This window comes from Saccopteryx bilineata, chromosome X (genome assembly GCF_036850765.1).
Source record: "Saccopteryx bilineata isolate mSacBil1 chromosome X, mSacBil1_pri_phased_curated, whole genome shotgun sequence".
Classification (NCBI taxonomy): Eukaryota; Metazoa; Chordata; class Mammalia; order Chiroptera; family Emballonuridae; genus Saccopteryx; species Saccopteryx bilineata.
Genome location: NC_089502.1, coordinates 107,660,594 through 107,679,350, shown reverse-complemented (window position 1 = coordinate 107,679,350; position 18,757 = coordinate 107,660,594). Strand labels below are relative to the sequence as shown.

General features: G+C 39.0%; 1 protein-coding gene across 2 annotated transcripts in view; it reads right to left on the bottom strand.

Moving 5' to 3' along the window:
- F8 (coagulation factor VIII) overlaps window positions 1-18,757 on the bottom strand; it is a 210,351-nt gene that overhangs the window by 73,034 nt on the left and 118,560 nt on the right. For both annotated transcript variants that reach the window (XR_010727831.1, XM_066249411.1), the window contains exon 12: window positions 18,439-18,589. Coding sequence is in view for 1 of the 2 variants with exons in the window: in XM_066249411.1 (XP_066105508.1) it covers window positions 18,439-18,589 (151 nt within the window). In the remaining variant the exon portion in view is untranslated. The remainder of the gene's footprint in view (window positions 1-18,438; window positions 18,590-18,757) is intronic.

Sequence of the window (18,757 nt, the reverse complement as noted above, 5' to 3'; positions counted from 1 at the left end):
TTTGATTCACATTTCTCAAATAGCAAGTGAAATTGAGCATTTTTAAATATATCTGTTTAGCATTTGTATGTCGTCTTGGGAGAAGTGTCAGTTCAGGTCCTCTCCCCAATTTTTTAATTGAATTGTTTGCTTGTCTTTTGTTGAGCTTTGTGAGTTCTTTATATATTTTGGATATTAATCTCTTATTAGAGCTGTTGTTTGCAGATATCATTCCCCATTTAGTTGGCTGCCTATTTGTTTTGTTGTCAGTTTATTTTTGTTGTGCAGAAGTTTTTTGGTTGATATAGTCTTATTCATTAATTTTTGCCTTTACTTCCCTTGCCTTTGGGGTCAAATTCATAAATTATTTTCTAAAGCCAAGGTTCATGAGCATAGTACTTATGTTTTCTTCTATGTAACTTCTTGTTTCAGATTTTTTCTTTTTCTTTTCATTTTTAATTCCTATTTAAATTTTATTAATTTTAATTTATTGTGTTAACATGCATTTAAGTGTCCCACTATATATAACACCTTCATCCTTACCTCCATGTCCCTCATTACACCCCTTCTGCCCCCCTGTCCCTAATTCATCCCCCCATCCCTCTGGGATTTGCTGTCCTGTTATCTGTATCTACATGTTATGTATATATAATGTCACTAATCCCTTCACCTTCTCTGATAACGTCCCCTCATCTTCCTTCTCTCTGACAGATGTCCCTCTGGTCCCTGTGACCCTGCCTCAGTCTCTATTCTGTCCCTCAGTTCACTTTGTTCATTGGATTCCACATATAAGTGAGATCATATGATATTTTCTTTCTCTGCCTGGTTTATTTCAATTAGCATAATAATCTCGAGGTCTACCCATGCCATCGCAAAAGGTAAGATTTCCTTCTTTTTCATGGCTGAGTAGTATTTCATTCACATTTAAGGTTATTATTAATATGTATTTATTTATTGTCATTTTATTCTTTCAATTTACAATCCTCTTTTTCTGGATTTCTTTTTTTCCTTTGCCCTTTTTACAGGAGGCCCCTTAACATTTCTTGCAGTACTGGTTTGATTGTAATGAATTCCTTGAGTCTTTTTTTGTCTGGGAAGCTTTTTATTTCTCCTTCAATTTTAAATGATAGCCTTGCTGGATAAAGAAGTCTTGGTTGTAGGTTCTTGTTCTGCATCACTTTGAATATTTCTTGCCAATCCCTCTGGCCTTAAGTGTTTCTGTTGAGAAGTCAAATGTCATCCTGATGGCGGCTCCTCTGTAGGTAATTAACTGCTTTTTTTCTTGCAGTTTTTAGTATTCTTTCCTTGTCTCTTAACTTTGGCATTTTAATTATGATGTGTCTTGGTGTAGGCCTCTTCGGGTTCCTCTTTAATGGGATTCTCTGTGCTTCTTGAACCTGTGGGACTTTTTCCTTCATTAATTTAGGGAAATTTTCAGCTATGATTTCTTCAAACAGGTTCTTTATCTCTTGTTAGTTCTCTTCTCCTTCAGGAACCCCTATGATATGAATATTGTTTCTCTTGATATTGTCTCAGAGGTTTCTTAGAGTTTCCTCAGTGTTTTTGTGCCTCTTTTCTTTTTGCTGCTCTGCTTCTATGTTTATATTTATCTTGTCTTCTAAATCACTGATTCAATCCTCTGCTTCATCCAGCCTTCTATTGATTCCTTCTAGTGCAGTCTTTATTTCTGATATTGTATTTGTTATTTCTGACTGGTTCTTTTTTATGATTTCAATGTCATTTTTGATGCTTGCTATCTCTTTATTTAGGTGTTCATTATGACCACCCATTGTTGCTCTAAGATTCTTGAGCATCCTAAAAATAATTGTTTTAAACTCTGCATCTGTTAGTTTGGTTACTTCCATTTCATTTAGTTTTTTTTTCTGGGGATTTCTTCTCTTGATTCATTTGGGTCACATTTCTTTGTCTGCCCATTTTGTCTGTGTATTAGGTAGCACTGCCTGACTTTGAAATTTGTTGTGGTGTCTTTATGAGAAAGATAGGCTCAGTGGTACTGATCTCCAGGCCACTTGTTTTCCTTGTTCTAGGAATTCTTCTTGAAGGTACTATTTCTCCTCCTGTTGTATGTGAGTATTTAATGCAGTTGGTTCTTTCTTGGGTATGGTTATCCCTTCAGGCTGGCTGGCACTAAGGGTCAACCTTGATCGTGTGTATTACACACTGTGCAATGTCTGTCCTATTGGGCATATTTATTCTCTATAGTGTTAATGTCTGCTAGACTCCTCCATTGGGTATGCTGCTTGTGTAGGTAGCTGAGTCTAGGGTTGGTGCTGTCTGCCACCCACTACCAGTTGTATTGGTTCTAGATCTACTTGGGTTGGCATCAGCTATTGCTTTTAACCCACTGTGGGCTACCTGTCTGCAGCTACTGCTCTTTTTGCTGTTTGTGACTGTGTTTTCTGTGCCTGGGTAGTGTAGGAGGGTCCAACCTATGTATAAGGATCAGCTTTCTCCTGCTTAGAGATGACAGCAGCTCCATAAAAGCCCTAAGCTCTGTAAGATTTCCCTCCAGTTTTCAGCTGCTCCACCTCCTCTTGTAGCTGCCTGGTCTTCCCCCAGAGTCTTCTGTAGAAAGAGTGTAGTGTGGGTTCAGACTAGCCTTACCCAACCAATCTCTCTACAGGTTGTACGCTTGGTGGGTTAGGGCAGCTAAGGTTGTGAATACAACATTAGTGGGAACCCCTACTTCAGGGGTCTCTTGGTACTCAGTACAGGGAATGTGGCCTCTACTCCAGAGCCTAATCCCTCCACTGCTGCTGGATACTCAAATTTTATTTCTCCTCAGCAAAGTGAGATGCAGGTTCAGATCAGGTTGGTATGACAGTCCTCTCTGTAGCAGTCTTACAGCTAGTGAGACCCTGGTCTCAGGGAGGAAGACTGAGAGAGTTTTCTGTAATGCTGGTGGCTGAGGCCAAGTAGGTTTACATTGGATTCAGGCAGACAGTAAAGAAACTGCTTAGCCAGAAAGTGTCGGGCCATATCCATTTAATGGAGGCTTGCAAAGACAGGTGAGCAAATAAACAAAAGGGCAAAAACTAATAAACAAAGGAAAATCTGCTATTCACAGTAAGGGCAAGGGAGCAAGAAAACCATACCTCACGGTGGTGGGAAAGCGATCTGGGAGAATCACCGCCCAGAGGAAGCATCCGTAGACTTATATAGGCTAATGTGCATGTGCCTCTGCATAGTGCCCACAAACTAACCAAGTAAAGAGCTTGCAGCTGGTAAACCTGTGAGAAAGCCTAACACATCTGCCTCACATCCTCTCCTGGGGCTGACTGTGCCGCCCCAAAAGTGGCTAAGCCTCTCAACTAGATCCAACAATAGGCTCACAGGGACCCACAATTTAAATGTCCATGCTCCAAGCCTCTCTCCCTTCCCTTAGTTGAATCTATTCCAGCAGGGCAGGATATCCAGCACCTAGGCCAGATGACTGTGAAGCTCCACCCTATCCAATGCAAATGAGCTAATGTGCTGGTGCTGATCACAGAAAGCAGAACTCGCCTCAGTTGGACCAGGTATGAAGAGCCTTTCCTTAGGATACCACTCTAGCAAGGGTTGTTAGGTCATGAACCGATGCTTTCTGCAGCTGGCCACCAGATATTTCAACATTGGGCCTAGCTGGCAGGAACCTGGCACAGACTAGTGGGAGACATTGCCTGTGATGGGCTCTCAGCAACCTTTTTCAGGCTACAAGCAGTGCAGAGTTTGTGGCTGCCTCTGCTGGGCCCATGTGCTCATGGGAATACAAGCTAGGCTGCTTTTACCCACCCTGGGCCTGGGCGAGGATCCGCTTAAAAGGCCAAGGTTCCCTGAGTCCCACCTCCTGCAGCCTCTGTCTGCTGGCTGCTTGTTGGGCTTAGCCACTGAAAAATACCCTGGTAGAGTCTAGAGCCTGTTGCTATTCAAGAATTAGGAAGGATGATGGGTATGGCTCTGCCCCTCAGCCCAAGGTGGGCCCAGTCTGTCCAGACTTTTTTCAAAAACCTCAGTAGAGTGTGGCCCTGGAGTCCAGTTGGTGTGGTATGCCTGCAGTGGAGACAGTTTCTACTGAGTCTGCTGTGAGGAAGAATCACCAGTTTTAGACTCAGGAGAGTGTGGGGGGAAGCTCTGGCCTCAACACCAGAAAACCGAGTCACTTATACGTCTGCTGATTCCTGGCTTCTCAGAACAAAGGAGTCTCCATGACTGGGACAGAAGAGACTCCGAAGGGTGAAGCAGTTGCTTTTCCTCAGGCTGATGCTGCTCAAAGGGGACTGCTCCATCCAAGAAAAATGGCAATTGCAGTATTGGAGAATGATTCAGCACAGAGGTTCCAGTGGTCGTCCCCCACCATGTCTCTCCCTGGGCCTCCAACTTCACACTCTCCTCATGCAACTCTAGTTCTCTCAGCTATCCCTCCACCAGAACCCTGGGTAAGTGGCTGTGAACAAGATTTTCTGTGCTGTCCCTTTAAGATAGAGCCTGCATCTCTGAGAGCTCCATCTCTTTCTTGCAGACAGAAACAGGGCTCTTTTCACCTCTAAATGATGTGTGGGTGCCTCTTCTAGGCTGTGGGGCTCTAGGCTGGGGTTATGGGCCTGGAGCTGAGTACCCACACTACTCAGGGCAACCTTCCCCACAATGAGAGTTTCTCTGGACCTTCAGCCACAGCTTGCTCCTGGGAGTGGGGCAGCTCTTTCCATGTCTCTGCCCTTCCCACCAGTCTTGATGTGGCTTCTTCTGTGATCCTTGGCTATAGATTCTTTGTTTAGTCCAAAGCTGGTCTTTTTTCCCCTTTATTATTAATTTTAATGGGGTGGCATTGAACAATCAGGGTATATAGGTTCAGAGAAAACATCTCCAGGTTATTTTGACATTTGATTAGGTTGAATACTCATCACCCAAAGTCAAATTGTCTTCTGTCACCTTCTATCTGGCTTTCTTTGTGCCCCTTTCCTCCCCTACCCCCTTCTTATCCTCCACCCCCTGTAACCACCACACTATTGTCCATGTCCCTGAGTCTCATTTTTATGTCCCACCTATATATGGAATCATACAGTTCTTAGTTTTTTCTGATTTACTTATTTCACTCAGTATAATGTTATCAAGGTCCATCTATGTTGTTGTAAATGATCTGATGTCATCATTTCTTACGGCAGAGTAGTATTCCATAGTATAGATGTACCACATCTTCTTTATCAAGTCATCTATTGAAGGGCTTTTTAGTTGTTTCCATGGCTTGGCCACTGTGAACAATGCTGCAATAAACATGGGGCTGCATGTGTCTTTACGTACCAGTGTTTTTGAGTTTTGGGGGGTATGTACCCAGTGGAGGGATTGCTGGGTTATATGGTAGTTATATTTTTAATTTTTTGAGGAACCACCATACTTTCTTCCATAATGGTTGTACTACTTTACATTTTCACCAACAGTGGATTAGGGTTCCTTTTTCTCCACCAAAGCTAGTCTTTCAAGATGATTGTTCTCAGATTAAGTTGTAATCCGATTTGGTCCTGTGAGGTGGCAGTTGAATCGTCTGCCTAATTTGTTGCCATCTTGGAATCCTCTTCCATTGTTCCATATCTTATATTTAGGTCTTTGATCCATTTTGAATAGATTTTTGTTCAGGGGGACAAAATGTAGTCAAGTTTCATTCTTTTGCATGTGGATTTCCAATTTTCCCAGCACCATTTATTGAAAAGGCTTTCTTTTCTCCACTGTGTGTTTTTGGCTACTTTGTTGAAGATGATTTGTCTATATATATGTGGTTTTATTTCTGGACTCTTGATTTCTGGACTTTTTATTGATCTGTATGTTTGTTTTTCTGACAATACAATGCTGTTTTGATTATTGAGGCTGTATAATATACTTAGAAGTCAGGGAGTGTGATACCTCTGGCTTCATTCTTTTTCCTCAGGATTGCTTTGGCTATTTGTGTGTGTGTGTGTGTGTGTGTGTGTGTGTGTGTGTGTGTTTATGGTTCCATACAAACCTGGTGATTTTTTCTTCCATTTATTTAAAAAATGACATTGGGATTTTGATGAGGATTGCACTAAATTTGTATATTGCTTTGGTAATATGGCCATTTTAACTATGTTGATTTTTCCAATCCATGAACATGGACTATTTTTTCATTTTATTATGTCTTTTCAATTTCTTTTAATAATGTTTTTTTAAATTTTTTTTATTTATTCATTTTAGAGAGGAGAGGGAGAGACAGAGAAAGAGAGAGAGGAGAGAGAGAGAGAAGGGGGGAGGAGCTGGAAGCATCAACTCCCATACGTGCCTTGACCAGGCAAGCCCAGGGTTTCAAACCGGCGACCTCAGCATTTCCAGGTCAACACTTTATCCACTGTGCCACCACAGGTCAGACTTAATAATGTTTTATAGTTTGCAGTACATAGGTCTTTCACATCCTTTGTTAAGTCCTAGGTATTTTTTATTGTTTCTGCAATTGTTAAAAGAATTGTTCTTTTGAGTTCATTTTCCAGTGTTACATCATTGGTGTGTAGGAAAGCAGTGGTTTGTATCCTGTGATTTTACTGTATTGGTTTATTGCTTCTAATAGTTTTTTTTTTTTGTATTTTTCTGAAGCTGGAAACGGGGAAAGACAGCCAGACAGACTCCTGCATGCGCCCGACCGGGATCCACCCGGCACGCCCACCAGGGGTGACGCTCCGCCCACCAGGGGGCTACGCTCTGCCCTTCCGGGGCATCGCTCCTCCATGACCAGAGCCACTCTAGCGCCTGGGGCAGAGGCCAAGGAGCCATCCCCAGCGCCCGGGCCATCTTTGCTCCAATGGAGCCTTGGCTGTGGGAGGGAAAGAGAGAGACAGAGAGGAAGGAGGGGGTGGGGGTGGAGAAGCAAATGGGCACTTCTTCTATGTGCCCCGGCCGGGAATCGAACTCGGGTCTCCTGCACGCCAGGCCGACGCTCTACCGCTGAGCCAACCAGCCAGGGCTGCTTCTAATAGTTTTTTGGTGAAGTCTTTGAGTTTTTAAAATACAGAATCATGTCATCTGCAAAAAGTGATAATTTCACTTCTTTCCTGATATGGATGCCTTTTATTTCTTTCTCTGGCTTGATTACTCAGGCTAAAACTTCCAGCAATATGTTGAATAAGAGTGGAGAGAGTGGGCAGCCTTGTCTCATTCCTTATTTTAGAGGAAAAGCCTTCATTTTTTTTTTTTACCATTTAGTATGGTATTAGCTGATGTTTTTTCATATATTGCCTTTATTATGTTGAGGTACTTTCCTTTTATTCTGATTTTATTGAGTGTTTTAAACATAAAGGATGTTGGATCTTATCAAATGACTTTTCTGTATCTTTTGATAGAATCATATAACTTTTTTGATAGAATCATATAATTTTTTATCTCTATTTTGTTGATGTGGTGTATTATGTTGATCAATTTATTTATGTTGAACTATCATTGTGCTCCTGAAAAGAATCCCACTTGATCGTGATGTATTATTATTTTTAATATGTTGTTTCTGATTTGATAGTATTTTGTTTAGGATTTTGAGATCTGTATTCATTAGAGATATAGGTCTGTAGCTTTTGTGTGTGTATGTGTGTGTGTGTGTGTGTGTGTGTGTGTGTGTGTGTGTTATCCTTGCCAGGTTTTGGTATGAGGGTTATGTTGGTGTCATAAAATTTGTTATGGAGTATTGCTTCTTCTATTTTTTGGAAGACTTTGAGAAGGGTAGGTACCACATCTTCTTTGAATGTTTGGTAGAATTCACTAGTGTAGCCAGTTGGTCCTGGACTTTTGTTTTGGGGGAGGTTTTTGATAGTTGTTTCTATTTCCTCCCTGTTTATAGGTCTATTTAGGGTTTCCACTTCTTTGTGACTCAGTCCAGGAAGATTGTGTAGTTCTAGAAATTTATCCATTTACTTTAGTTTGTTGAATTTGGCGGCATATAATCTTTCACAATATTTTACTATGATACTTCGTATATCTATGATGCCTGTGGTTATTTTTCCTCTTTCATTTCAGATTTTGTTTATATGAGTCCTTTCTTTGTTTTCCTTAGTGAGCCTAGCCAATGGTTTGTTGATTTTATTGATTTTTTTCAAAGAACCAGCTCTTAGTTTTATTAATTTTTTCTATATTTTTAAAAAGTTACTTTTGCCTGACCTGTGGTGGTGCGGTGGATAAAGCGTCGACCTGGAATGCTGAGGTTGCCGGTTCAAAACCCCGGCCTTGCCCGGTCAAGGTACATATGGGAGTTGAAGCTTCCTGCTCCTCCCCCCTTCTCTCTCTCTCTCTCTCTCTCCCTGCTAAAATAAATAAATACATAAATAAAAATAATTTAAAAAGTTACTTTTATCATAATTTTCAGTGTACAGATCCTTCACTTAGTTTGTTAGATTTATGCTTAGGTACTTCATTTTTTGAGCTGTTGTATATGGTATTATTTTTGTAATTTAGGTTTCCAACAGTTCACTGTTAGTACATAAATATATGACTGACTTTTGTATGTTGACTTTGTAGTCTGCAATGAGGCTAAAGACTCTTATTAGTTCCAGGAGCTTTTTTGTAGAGTTCTTCACATTTTCTATGTAGATAGTCATGTCATATTTAGTTTTATTTCTTCACTTACAGTCTGTATACTTTTAAATCTTTCTAGTTTCCTTTCCCAACTTAACTGCTGCCAAGTGCTTTTCAGGGTTCTCTGATAGCTGCTCCATGCATTTTCTTAAGGATTTTTAGCTAAATTCATTGGGATATACAGGATGACATATGTTAATGCCATGGTAATGAGAACCAGAGCTCCAAAATACATATATTTTTTATTTAATGGTTTCAATAAGATTGTTTTCAAAAAGTCTGTACTAGTTATCTACTATCATTGTGTGAGAATACACTTTTACTCACAAGCCCACTAGTAATAACTGTCATATAATTTTGCCAAACTGATAGGTATAAAGTGCTATGACTTTGGTATTCTATTTTGTATTTCCTTGTGAGATTGAAATTTTTTATCCTTTTTTTTTTACCATTCCAGTTTGTATGTGTTTGTAGATAGTCTGAATTGTGCTCCCACCCAAATTCACCCACAATACCTCATATGGCTGCAATTAGGGGTAAGTCTTTAAACAGGTAATTCATTAAAATGAGATGCTTAAAGTGAGCTGTAGCTCTCTATGACTGGTGTCCTTAAATGAAGAAGAAATTTTTACATAAACATGTGCACACACAGAAGAAAGACCATGTGAGGACCCAAGGAGAAGATACCCATCCACAAGCCAAGGAAAGAGGCCCTAGAACATGCCAATCCTGCAGATATCTTGATCTCTTACATTTCCAGCTTCCAGAATTATGAGGAAATAAATTTCTGTTGTTGAAGCCACCCAGCCTGTGGTACTTTGTTATGGAAGGCCTAGCAAATGGATAGAACATATACATAAGCTACCTGAATACAGAATGGTTAAAGAAAAGGTGTACTATGGAAAGAGAGGGGGAGATAAAAGGAAGGGGGCATCAAAAGGATCACATTCTATACCTTAAATATATAAAATTTTTATTTGTCAATTATACATCAATAAATCTAGGTAAAAAGATGTTGGTTTTTTTTTTTATTGATTGATTTTTTAATTGATTTTTAGAGAGAGGGGAGAGAGAGAGAAGGGGGAGGAGCAGGAAGCATCAACTCCCATATGTGCCTTGACCAGGCAAGCCCAGGGTTTCGAACCGGCAACCTCAGTGTTCCAGGTCGATGCTTTATCCCACTGCGCCACCACAGGTCAGGCCAATGTTGGTTTTTTAATATACACTATCTTCATTAATTTGACTTAAATTGCTATAGCTGGCAATTGTTTTATATATGTAAAATTGTATTCTGTTTGTATTTTATATTAAGTATTAATTATGCATGTTTTTGTAAATAAAAGATATGTCTTATTTGGTTTATTGCCTGACCTGCAGTGGCGCAGTGGATAAAGCATTGATCTGGAATGCTGAGGTCACCAGTTCAAAACCCTGGGCTTGCCTGGTCAAGGCACATAAGGGAGTTGATGCTTACTGCTCCTCCTTCTCTTTTCTCTTTCTCTTTCTCTCTACTTTCTCTCTCTAAAAATGAATAAATAAAAATCTAGAAAAAATAAAAATTAAAAATAAAAATAAAGTTATCTGGTCTGACTAGGTGATGGCACAGTGGATAGAACATTGGATTGGGACACAGAGGACTCAGGTTCAAACCCCCAAGGTCACTGGCTCAAGCAAGGGGTTACACGGTCTGCTATAGCCCCTGGTCAAGGCACATATGAGAAAGCAATCAATGAACAACTAAGGTGCTGCAACAAAGAATTGATGCTTCTCATCTGTCTCCTTTACTGCCTGTCCACCCTGTCTGTCCCCCTCACTGTCTCTGTCACAAAAAATGTTATCTGGAGATGATGTCAGAGAAATGGTGCTGTAAGGAGCGATACCAATAAATCTCCCCCAAAATTCAACAAGATCTTCAACCAGAGACAGAAAAATCTATCCTTGCAGCCTCCAGAAGTTCCACACTAAACAAGAAAGTATGATTGAGCAAAAAATTAACTAAATATATAATCAACCCTGAAGGAAAAGACGGAGAAAGGAATATTCCACCTTCCTCACTAACCTAAATAAGGGCTGTTTTCACTGGGAACTGAGAGTATAGGAACTAAGGCGGGCATAGGATGTGAATAGAACCAGACTGTGGCACAAACGTCTGAACCAGGCTGTGCCACAGACATCCAAGCTGAGGAAAAACTGTGCTTGTGGCAACCCAGTCAACACAAGCTAATGCTTGCACCAAACCCAGACAAAGAAAGGCACTTGGGACAGCCATCCGCCCTGATCTCCTGGTCAGCGGGTGCAGATAGAGGGCAAGAGATTCCTCTGAAAGCCCCGGGAGTGGGTGCCCATGTTATCGGCCTGAGGGGTAGGGTCAGAGTCCTTTCTGGGGGCCGAAACCGGAGTCTCAGGGTCACCCTGCACCCAAAAAAGCAGCTCATGGGAGTGAAATTCCCTATGCTCGAACTTTTCCATGCGGACAGGGCGCCTCACTTGGAGTGAGAGGCAGCCGGCCTGATATCCTGGTCAGCGAGCGCGGATAGTGGGCGAGAGATTCCTCTGAGAGCCCTGGGAGTGGGCGCCCGTATTCCTGGATAGAGGGGCAGATTCAGAGGCCTTTGGTGGGCTGAAAGTGAAATCTCAGGGTCGCCCCTGGGCCCTGAAAAAGCGGCGCACGGGGAGGGAGCAGAAGTGAAATTCCCTATGCTCGAACTTTTCCATGCAGGCAGGGTGTCTCACCTGAAGTGAGAGGCAGCCGGCCTGATCTCCTGGTCAGCGAGCTTGGAGAGTGGGTGAGAGATTCCCCCAGGAGTGGGTGCCCGTGTTCCCGGACAGAGGAGCAGAGTCAGAGGTCTTTGTGTGGGCTGAAGCCCTGCCTGATTATACTAGCAGCTCTGACTGATTGAGCCTTACCCAGAGCCCTGCACTGAGTGGGAATAAAGTGGGGATTTGCCAGCTCTTTGAGCCTCTTACTCTCCAGGCAGAGGCAGCAGCAACCCCATAGCTGGATCATCAGGCTACTAATTCAGGAAGGAAAAACTAGGAGAGAGGCTCTGGGAATATGGACTCTCTCATTGGCAGAGCCTGCAAATGCTAGTGAGCCTCAACTGCCAACGAGACTGAAGCCCACCCAATATATGACATCTCCATAGAAACTTATCAACTGCAAACCTCTACCTAAGTGTGCCACAGAGGTAGAACCTGGAATACAGAGTCACCAACCAAGAAGAGGGAGAAAAAAGAAAAAGCAAGAAGATAACCTCTCAAAATCAAGAATAATCCACTGACTTTATAACCTATCCCATTTTATTATATTTGTTCATTTGTTTCTCTTATCTTCTTGTCTTGATTATTTTCTTCCTCTTCCAATTTGATCCTTTAATTCTCTGCTGGTCTTTCTCTCTCCTCTCCTTGAACTACACTACCCATAAGTGTTACATCTCCCATTATCTTTTCTTTCTTCTTCCTTTCTCTCTATTAGGGTTGCACTCCAAAACCCTTAACTCTCTTTCTCCTTTTATACGTTTTTCTTCTTTTTGTGTTTTCCTCTTTCTTTTTCTTTCTCCCTCTATATTAGTTTCTTCTCTTCTCCTCTACTTTTTCTCTCATTCAATCCTCAATCACGAACAAATTACATTATCTGGGACTCAAATTTTTCATTGTGGCACTTTGGGGGGTTTTTACTTCGCTTTCTTTTTTTTTAATTTATCTATTTTTTATTTATTCATTCTTTTAAGGAGGAGAGAGAGAGGGATAGAGAGAGACAGAGAGAGAAAAGGGGGAGAAGCTGGAAGCATCAACTCCCATATGTGCCTTGACCAGGCAGTCCAGGGTTTCGAACCAGCAACCTCAGCATTTCCAGGTCAATGCTTTATCCACTGTGCCACCACAGGTCAGGCTACTTCGCTTTCCTAACTCACTACCAGTACTCCCAACCCTGGAGCTCCATTTTATCTAGTTCTTGCGGCACTAAATACAGTAGTAATTTTTAAAATTTTTCCCCTTTTCCCTATTTCCCTCTTATTCCTCTCATCATATCTCTTAGTCTACCATCACCTAAAAACAAATCATTTTATTATTGACCCAAATTTTTTCTTTTTTTGCATTTTGTGGGTCCATACCCCCTTTTTTGCCCCTTTATCACTTCTCCCCAACTCAGGCCCTCCATTATAGGTAGTTTTTGTTCTATTTAGCACAATATAATTCACAGTTCACCACAAGACTTTCTCAAGAAGGAGGGGAGAGGAGAGGAGAGGAGAAGGAAAAAAAGAGGGGTATAATAACTTTTTTTATTCCTTTTATTTTTAACTGTTTATTCTTTATTAATTCTCATTAACACTATCAACAAAACCACCCTCAAATGCCATTAAGGAAAAGAAAATAGAATATCATGGATAAAAAAGACAGAGAGGTAGCACAGATAGATGGGGGAAAATCTATGGAGAAAAAAATTTAATATATTGGAAACCTTGGAGCTAAATGACAGAGAATTTAAAATAGAAATCCTAAAAATACTCAAAGATATACAAGAAAACACAGAAAGGCAATTTAGGGAGCTCAGAAAACAACTAGATGAACACAAAGAATATATTACCAAGGAAATTGAAACTATAAAAACAAATCAAACAGAGATGAAAAACTCAATTCACAAGCTTAAAAACGAGGTAACAAGCTTAGCTAATAGAACAGACCAGATAGAAGGTAGGATTAGTGACATAGAAGACAAGCAACTTAAGGGACAAAGAAAGAAGAAAGAGACTCAAAAATTTAAAAGAATGAGAAGGCCCTACAGGAATTATCTGACTCCATCAAAAAGAATAACATAAGAATAATAGATATATCAGAGGGAGAAGAGAGAGAAAATGGAATGGAGAACATATTCAAACAAATAATAGATGAGAACTTCCCAAGCCAGGGGAAAGAACTAAAGCTTCAAATTCAAGAAGAAAACAGAACTCTGAGTTTTCTTAACCCCAACAAACCTACTCCAGGGCACATCATAATGAAATTGGCACAAACCAACGACAAAGAAAAAATTCTGAAGGCAGCCAGGGAAAAGAAGAATACAACATATAAAGGAAGGCCCATTAGATTATCATTAGATTTCTCAACAGAAACTCTACAAGCTAGAAGAGAGTGGACCCCAATATTTAAAGTCCTGAAAGAGAGGAATTTTCATCCACAAATACTATAGCCATCAAATTTATCCTTCAAATATGAAGGAGAAATAAAAACATTCACAGATACAGAAAAGATGAAGGAATTTATCATCAGAAAACTCCCACTTCAGGAATTACAGAAGGGGGTTTTCCAACCAGATACAAAGAACAAAACAAAACAAAACCACAAGTAAAAGCTCCACCAAGAACACAATAAAACCAAATTTAAACTGTGACAACAACAAAATAAAGGGGAGGGGGAGAGGACGGAGATTAACAGTAGCAAAGGACAATGGAGTGCAAAAGTCCTCACAAGATAGTGCACTACAATGAACACGGTAGGAATCCTTTTCATTACTTAATGGTAACCACCACAGAAGCAAATGATTTAAAAAAGATAGCAACAGAGCAAAGATGTATGGAATATAACCAAACAAAAACAAAAAATATAAAATGAAAGAGAAGAATCATACAAAACACAAAACTAACAGAAAACAATGTATAAAATGGCAATAGGAAACTCACAAGTGTCAATAATTACACTAAACGTAAACAGATTAAACTCACCAATAAAAAGTCACAAAGTAGCAGAATGGATTAAAAAAGAAAATCCAACTGTAAGCTGCCTACAAGAAACTCATCTAAGCAACAAGGATAAAAACAAATTCAAAGTGAAAGACTGGAAAACAATACTCCAAGCAAATAACATCCAAAAAAAAGCAGGCGTAGCAATACTCATATCTGATAATGCTGACTACAAGACAGCAAAAGTACTCAGAGACAAAAATGGTCATTTCATAATGATTAAGTGGATGCTGAATCAAGAAGACATAACAATTCTTAATATATATGCACCAAACCAAGGAGCACCAAAATATATAAGGCAGCTACTTATTGACCTTAAAACAAAAACTGATAAAAATACAATCAGACTTGGAGACCTCAATACACAGCTGATGGCTCTATATTGGTCATCCAAACAGAGAATCAATAAAGATATATTGGCCATAAAGAAAACACTAGTACACCTGGATATGATAGACATTTACAGGACATTTCATCCCAGAGTGACTGAGTATACATTTTTCTCCAGTGTACATGGATCATTCTCAAGAATTGACCATATGTTGGGCCACAAAATCAACATCAGCAAATTCAGAAAAATCGAAGTTGTACCAAGCATATTTTCTGATCATAAAGCCTTGAAACTAGAATTCAACTGCAAAAAAGAGGAAAAAATCCCACAAAGATGTGGAAACTAAGCAACATACTTTTAAAAAATGAATGGGTCGAAGAAGAAATAAGCCCAGAGATCAAAAGATATATACAGACAAATGAAAACGACAATACAACATATCAGAATCTATGGAATGCAGCAAAAGCAGTGATAAGAGGGAAGTTCATATCACTTCTGGCCTATATGAACGAACAAGAGAGAGCCCAAGTGAACCACTTAAGTTCACACCTTAAGGAACTGGAAAAAGAAGAACAAAGACAACCCAAAACCAGCCGAAAAAGGAGATAATAAAAAATAGAGCAGAAATAAATAATATAGAGAACAGAAAAACTATAGAAAAAATTAATAGAACAAGAAGCTGGTTCTTTGAAAAGATCATCAAAATTGACAAACCCTTGGCAAGACTTATCAAGGAAAACTCATATAAACAAAATCCAAAATGAAAGAGGAGAAATCACCACGGACATCATAGATATACAAAGATTTATTGTAGAATACTATGAAAAACTTTATGCCACTAAATTCAACAATCTAGAAGAAATGGATAAATTCCTAGAACAATACAACCTTCCTAGACTGAGTCAAGAAGAAGCAGAAAGCCTAAACAGACCAATTAGTAGGGAAGAAATAGAAAATACTATAAAAAACCTCCCCAAAAATAAAATTCCAGGCCCAGACGGTTGTACTAGTGAATTCTATCAAACATTCAAAGAAGACTTGGTTCCTATTCTATTCAAAGTCTTCCAAAAAATTGAAGAAGAAGCAATACTTCCAAACACATTTTATGAGGCCAACATAACCCTCATACAGAAACCGGGCAAGGACAGCACAAGAAAATAAAACTACAGACCAATATCTCTAATGAATACAGATGCTAAAATACTAAACAAAATACTGGCAAATCGAATACAACAACATATTAAAAAAATAATACATCATGATCAAGTGGGATTCATCCCAGAATCTCAAGGATGGTTCAACATACGTAAAACGTATGTTGACGTAATACACCATATCAACAAAACATAGAACAAAAACCACATGATCTTATCAATATACGCAGAAAAGTCATTCAATAAAATAAAACACAATTTTATGTTTAAGACTGAAGAAAATAGGTATAGAAGGAAAATATCTCAACATGATAAAGGCCATATATGATAAACCATCAGCTAACATCATATTAAATGGCACAAAACTGAAGGCTTTCCCCCTTAAATCAGGAACAAGACAGGGTTGTCCACTCTCTCCACTCTTATTTAATGTGGTGCTAGAGGTTCTAGCCAGAGCAATCAGACAAGACAAAGACATAAAAGGCATCCATATCAGAAAAGAAGTAAAGGTATCACTTTTTGCAGATGATATGATCCTATACATCGAAAACCCCAAGAATCTACAAAAAGACTACTAGAAACAATAAGCCAATATAGTAAGCACAGGATACAAAATTAACATACAAAAGTCCATAGCCTTTTTATATGCCAACAATGAAACATTTGAGAACGAACTCAAAAAATAATCCCCTTCACGACTGCAACAACAACAACAAAATACCTAGGAATAAACATAACAAAGAATGTAAAAGACTTATATAATGAAAACTATAAACCATTGTTAAGGGAAATCGGAAAAGATACGAGATGGAAGAATATTCCTTGTTCTTGGATAGGAAGAATAAATATAATCAAGATGGCCATATTACCCAAAGCAATATACAAATTTAATGCAATTCCTGTCAAAATTCCAATGACATTTTTTAAAGAAATGAAACAAAAAATCATCAGATTTATATGAAACTATAAAAAACCACGAATAGCCAAAACAAGCCTAAAGAAAAAGAACGAAGCTGGAGGCATTACAATACCTGACTTCACACTATATTATAGGGCCACAACAATCAAAACAGCATGGTATTGGCAGAAAAATAGACACTCAGACCAATGGAACAGAATAGAAAGTCCAGAATTAAAACCACATATATATGGTCAAATAATTTTTGATAAAGGGGCCAACAACACACAATGGAGAAAAGAAAGCCTCTTCAATAAATGGTGCTGGGAAAACTGGAAAGCCACATGCAAAAGAATGAAATTCGACTACCGTTTGTCCCCTTGTACTAAAATTAATTCAAAATGGATCAAAGACCTAAATATAAGACCTGAAACAATAAAGTACATAAAAGAAGACATAGGTTCTAAACTCATGGACCTTGGTTTTAAAGAGCATTTTATGAATTTGACTCCAAAGGCAAGGGAAGTGAAGGCAAAAATAAATGAATGGAACTACATCAGGTTAAGAAGTTTTTGCTCAGCAAGAGAAACTGATAACAAAATAAACAGAGAGTCAACTAAATGGGAAATGATATTTTCAAACAACAGCTCAGATAAGGGCCTAGTATCCAAAATATATAAAGAGCTCATAACCTCAACAACAAACAAACAAACAATCCAATAAAAAAATGGGAAGTGGACATGATACTTATCTCAGGAAGAAATACATACGGCCAACAGATATATGAAAAGATGTTCATCTTCATTAGTTATTAGAGAAATGCAAATCAAAACGGCAATGAGATACCACCTCACACCTGTTAGATTAGCTATTATTAACAAGACAGGTAATAGCAAATGTTGGAGAGGCTGTGGAGAAAAAGGAACCCTCATTCACTGTTGGTGGGAATGTAAAGCAGTACAACCATTATAGAGGAAAATATGGTGGTTCCTCAAAAAACTGAAAATAGAACTACCTTATGACCCAGCAATCTCTCTACTGGGTATATACCCCCAAAACTCAGAAACATTGATACATAAAGACACATGCAGCCCCATGTTTGTTGCAGCATTGTTCACAGTGGCCAAGACGTGGAAACAACCAACAAAAACCCTTCAATAGAAGACTGAATAAAGAAGATGTGGCACATATACACTATGGAATACTACTCAGCCATAAGAAATGATGACATCGGATCATTTACAACAAAATGGTGGGATCTTGATAACATTATATGGACTGAAATAAGTAAATCAGAAAAAAACAAGAACTGCATTAGTCCATACGTAGGTGGGACATAAAAACGAGATTAGGAGACATTGATAAGCTTGTGGTGGTTAGGGGGGGAGGGAGAGGAAAAGGGTGAAGGAGATGGGCACAAAGAAAACTAGATAGAAATTGACAAAGGACAATCTGACTTTGGGTGATGGGTATGCAACATAATTGATTGACAAGATAACCTGAACATATTTTCTTTGAACATATGTACCCTGATTTATTGATATCACCCTAGTAAAATTAGTAAAAAAAATGTTATCTGAATATTTGATGCTTTCTAAAAATATGTTTTAGGATCCTATAAATTTATATAAAATCATATATGTTCATATGTAACAATTTTTAAGAAACTATGACTCTTGCAGGAGTTAATACAAATTAATTCATTATATGAACATCAATTTGATGGCTTCAATTTCCTTTTATCTATTACCCATTGGGCTCAGGTGCTACTTTACTTACTGTGCATGATGTTGGAAACTTGAAATTCTGGATCTTCAGGGTTCATTCCATCTGCATTGGGGAGGAAGCGCTGCATATTCTCTGTGAGGTACCAGCTTTGATTCTCATCAAATACAGAAAACAGGATGACATTCCTCATGTCTGACATCATCTGTTAATTACAGGCATTGAAAGAAGGAAATGCTACTACTATTTCCAGGTAGGAATTTGCAGTCTACAAAGAAGTGATAATATGCATGTGGTATTTCTATAATCGTTTGGTTCAATTCTATTTCTCCATAGGGTCACTATTATGGTATGTACCAGGGCCTGGGAGTGG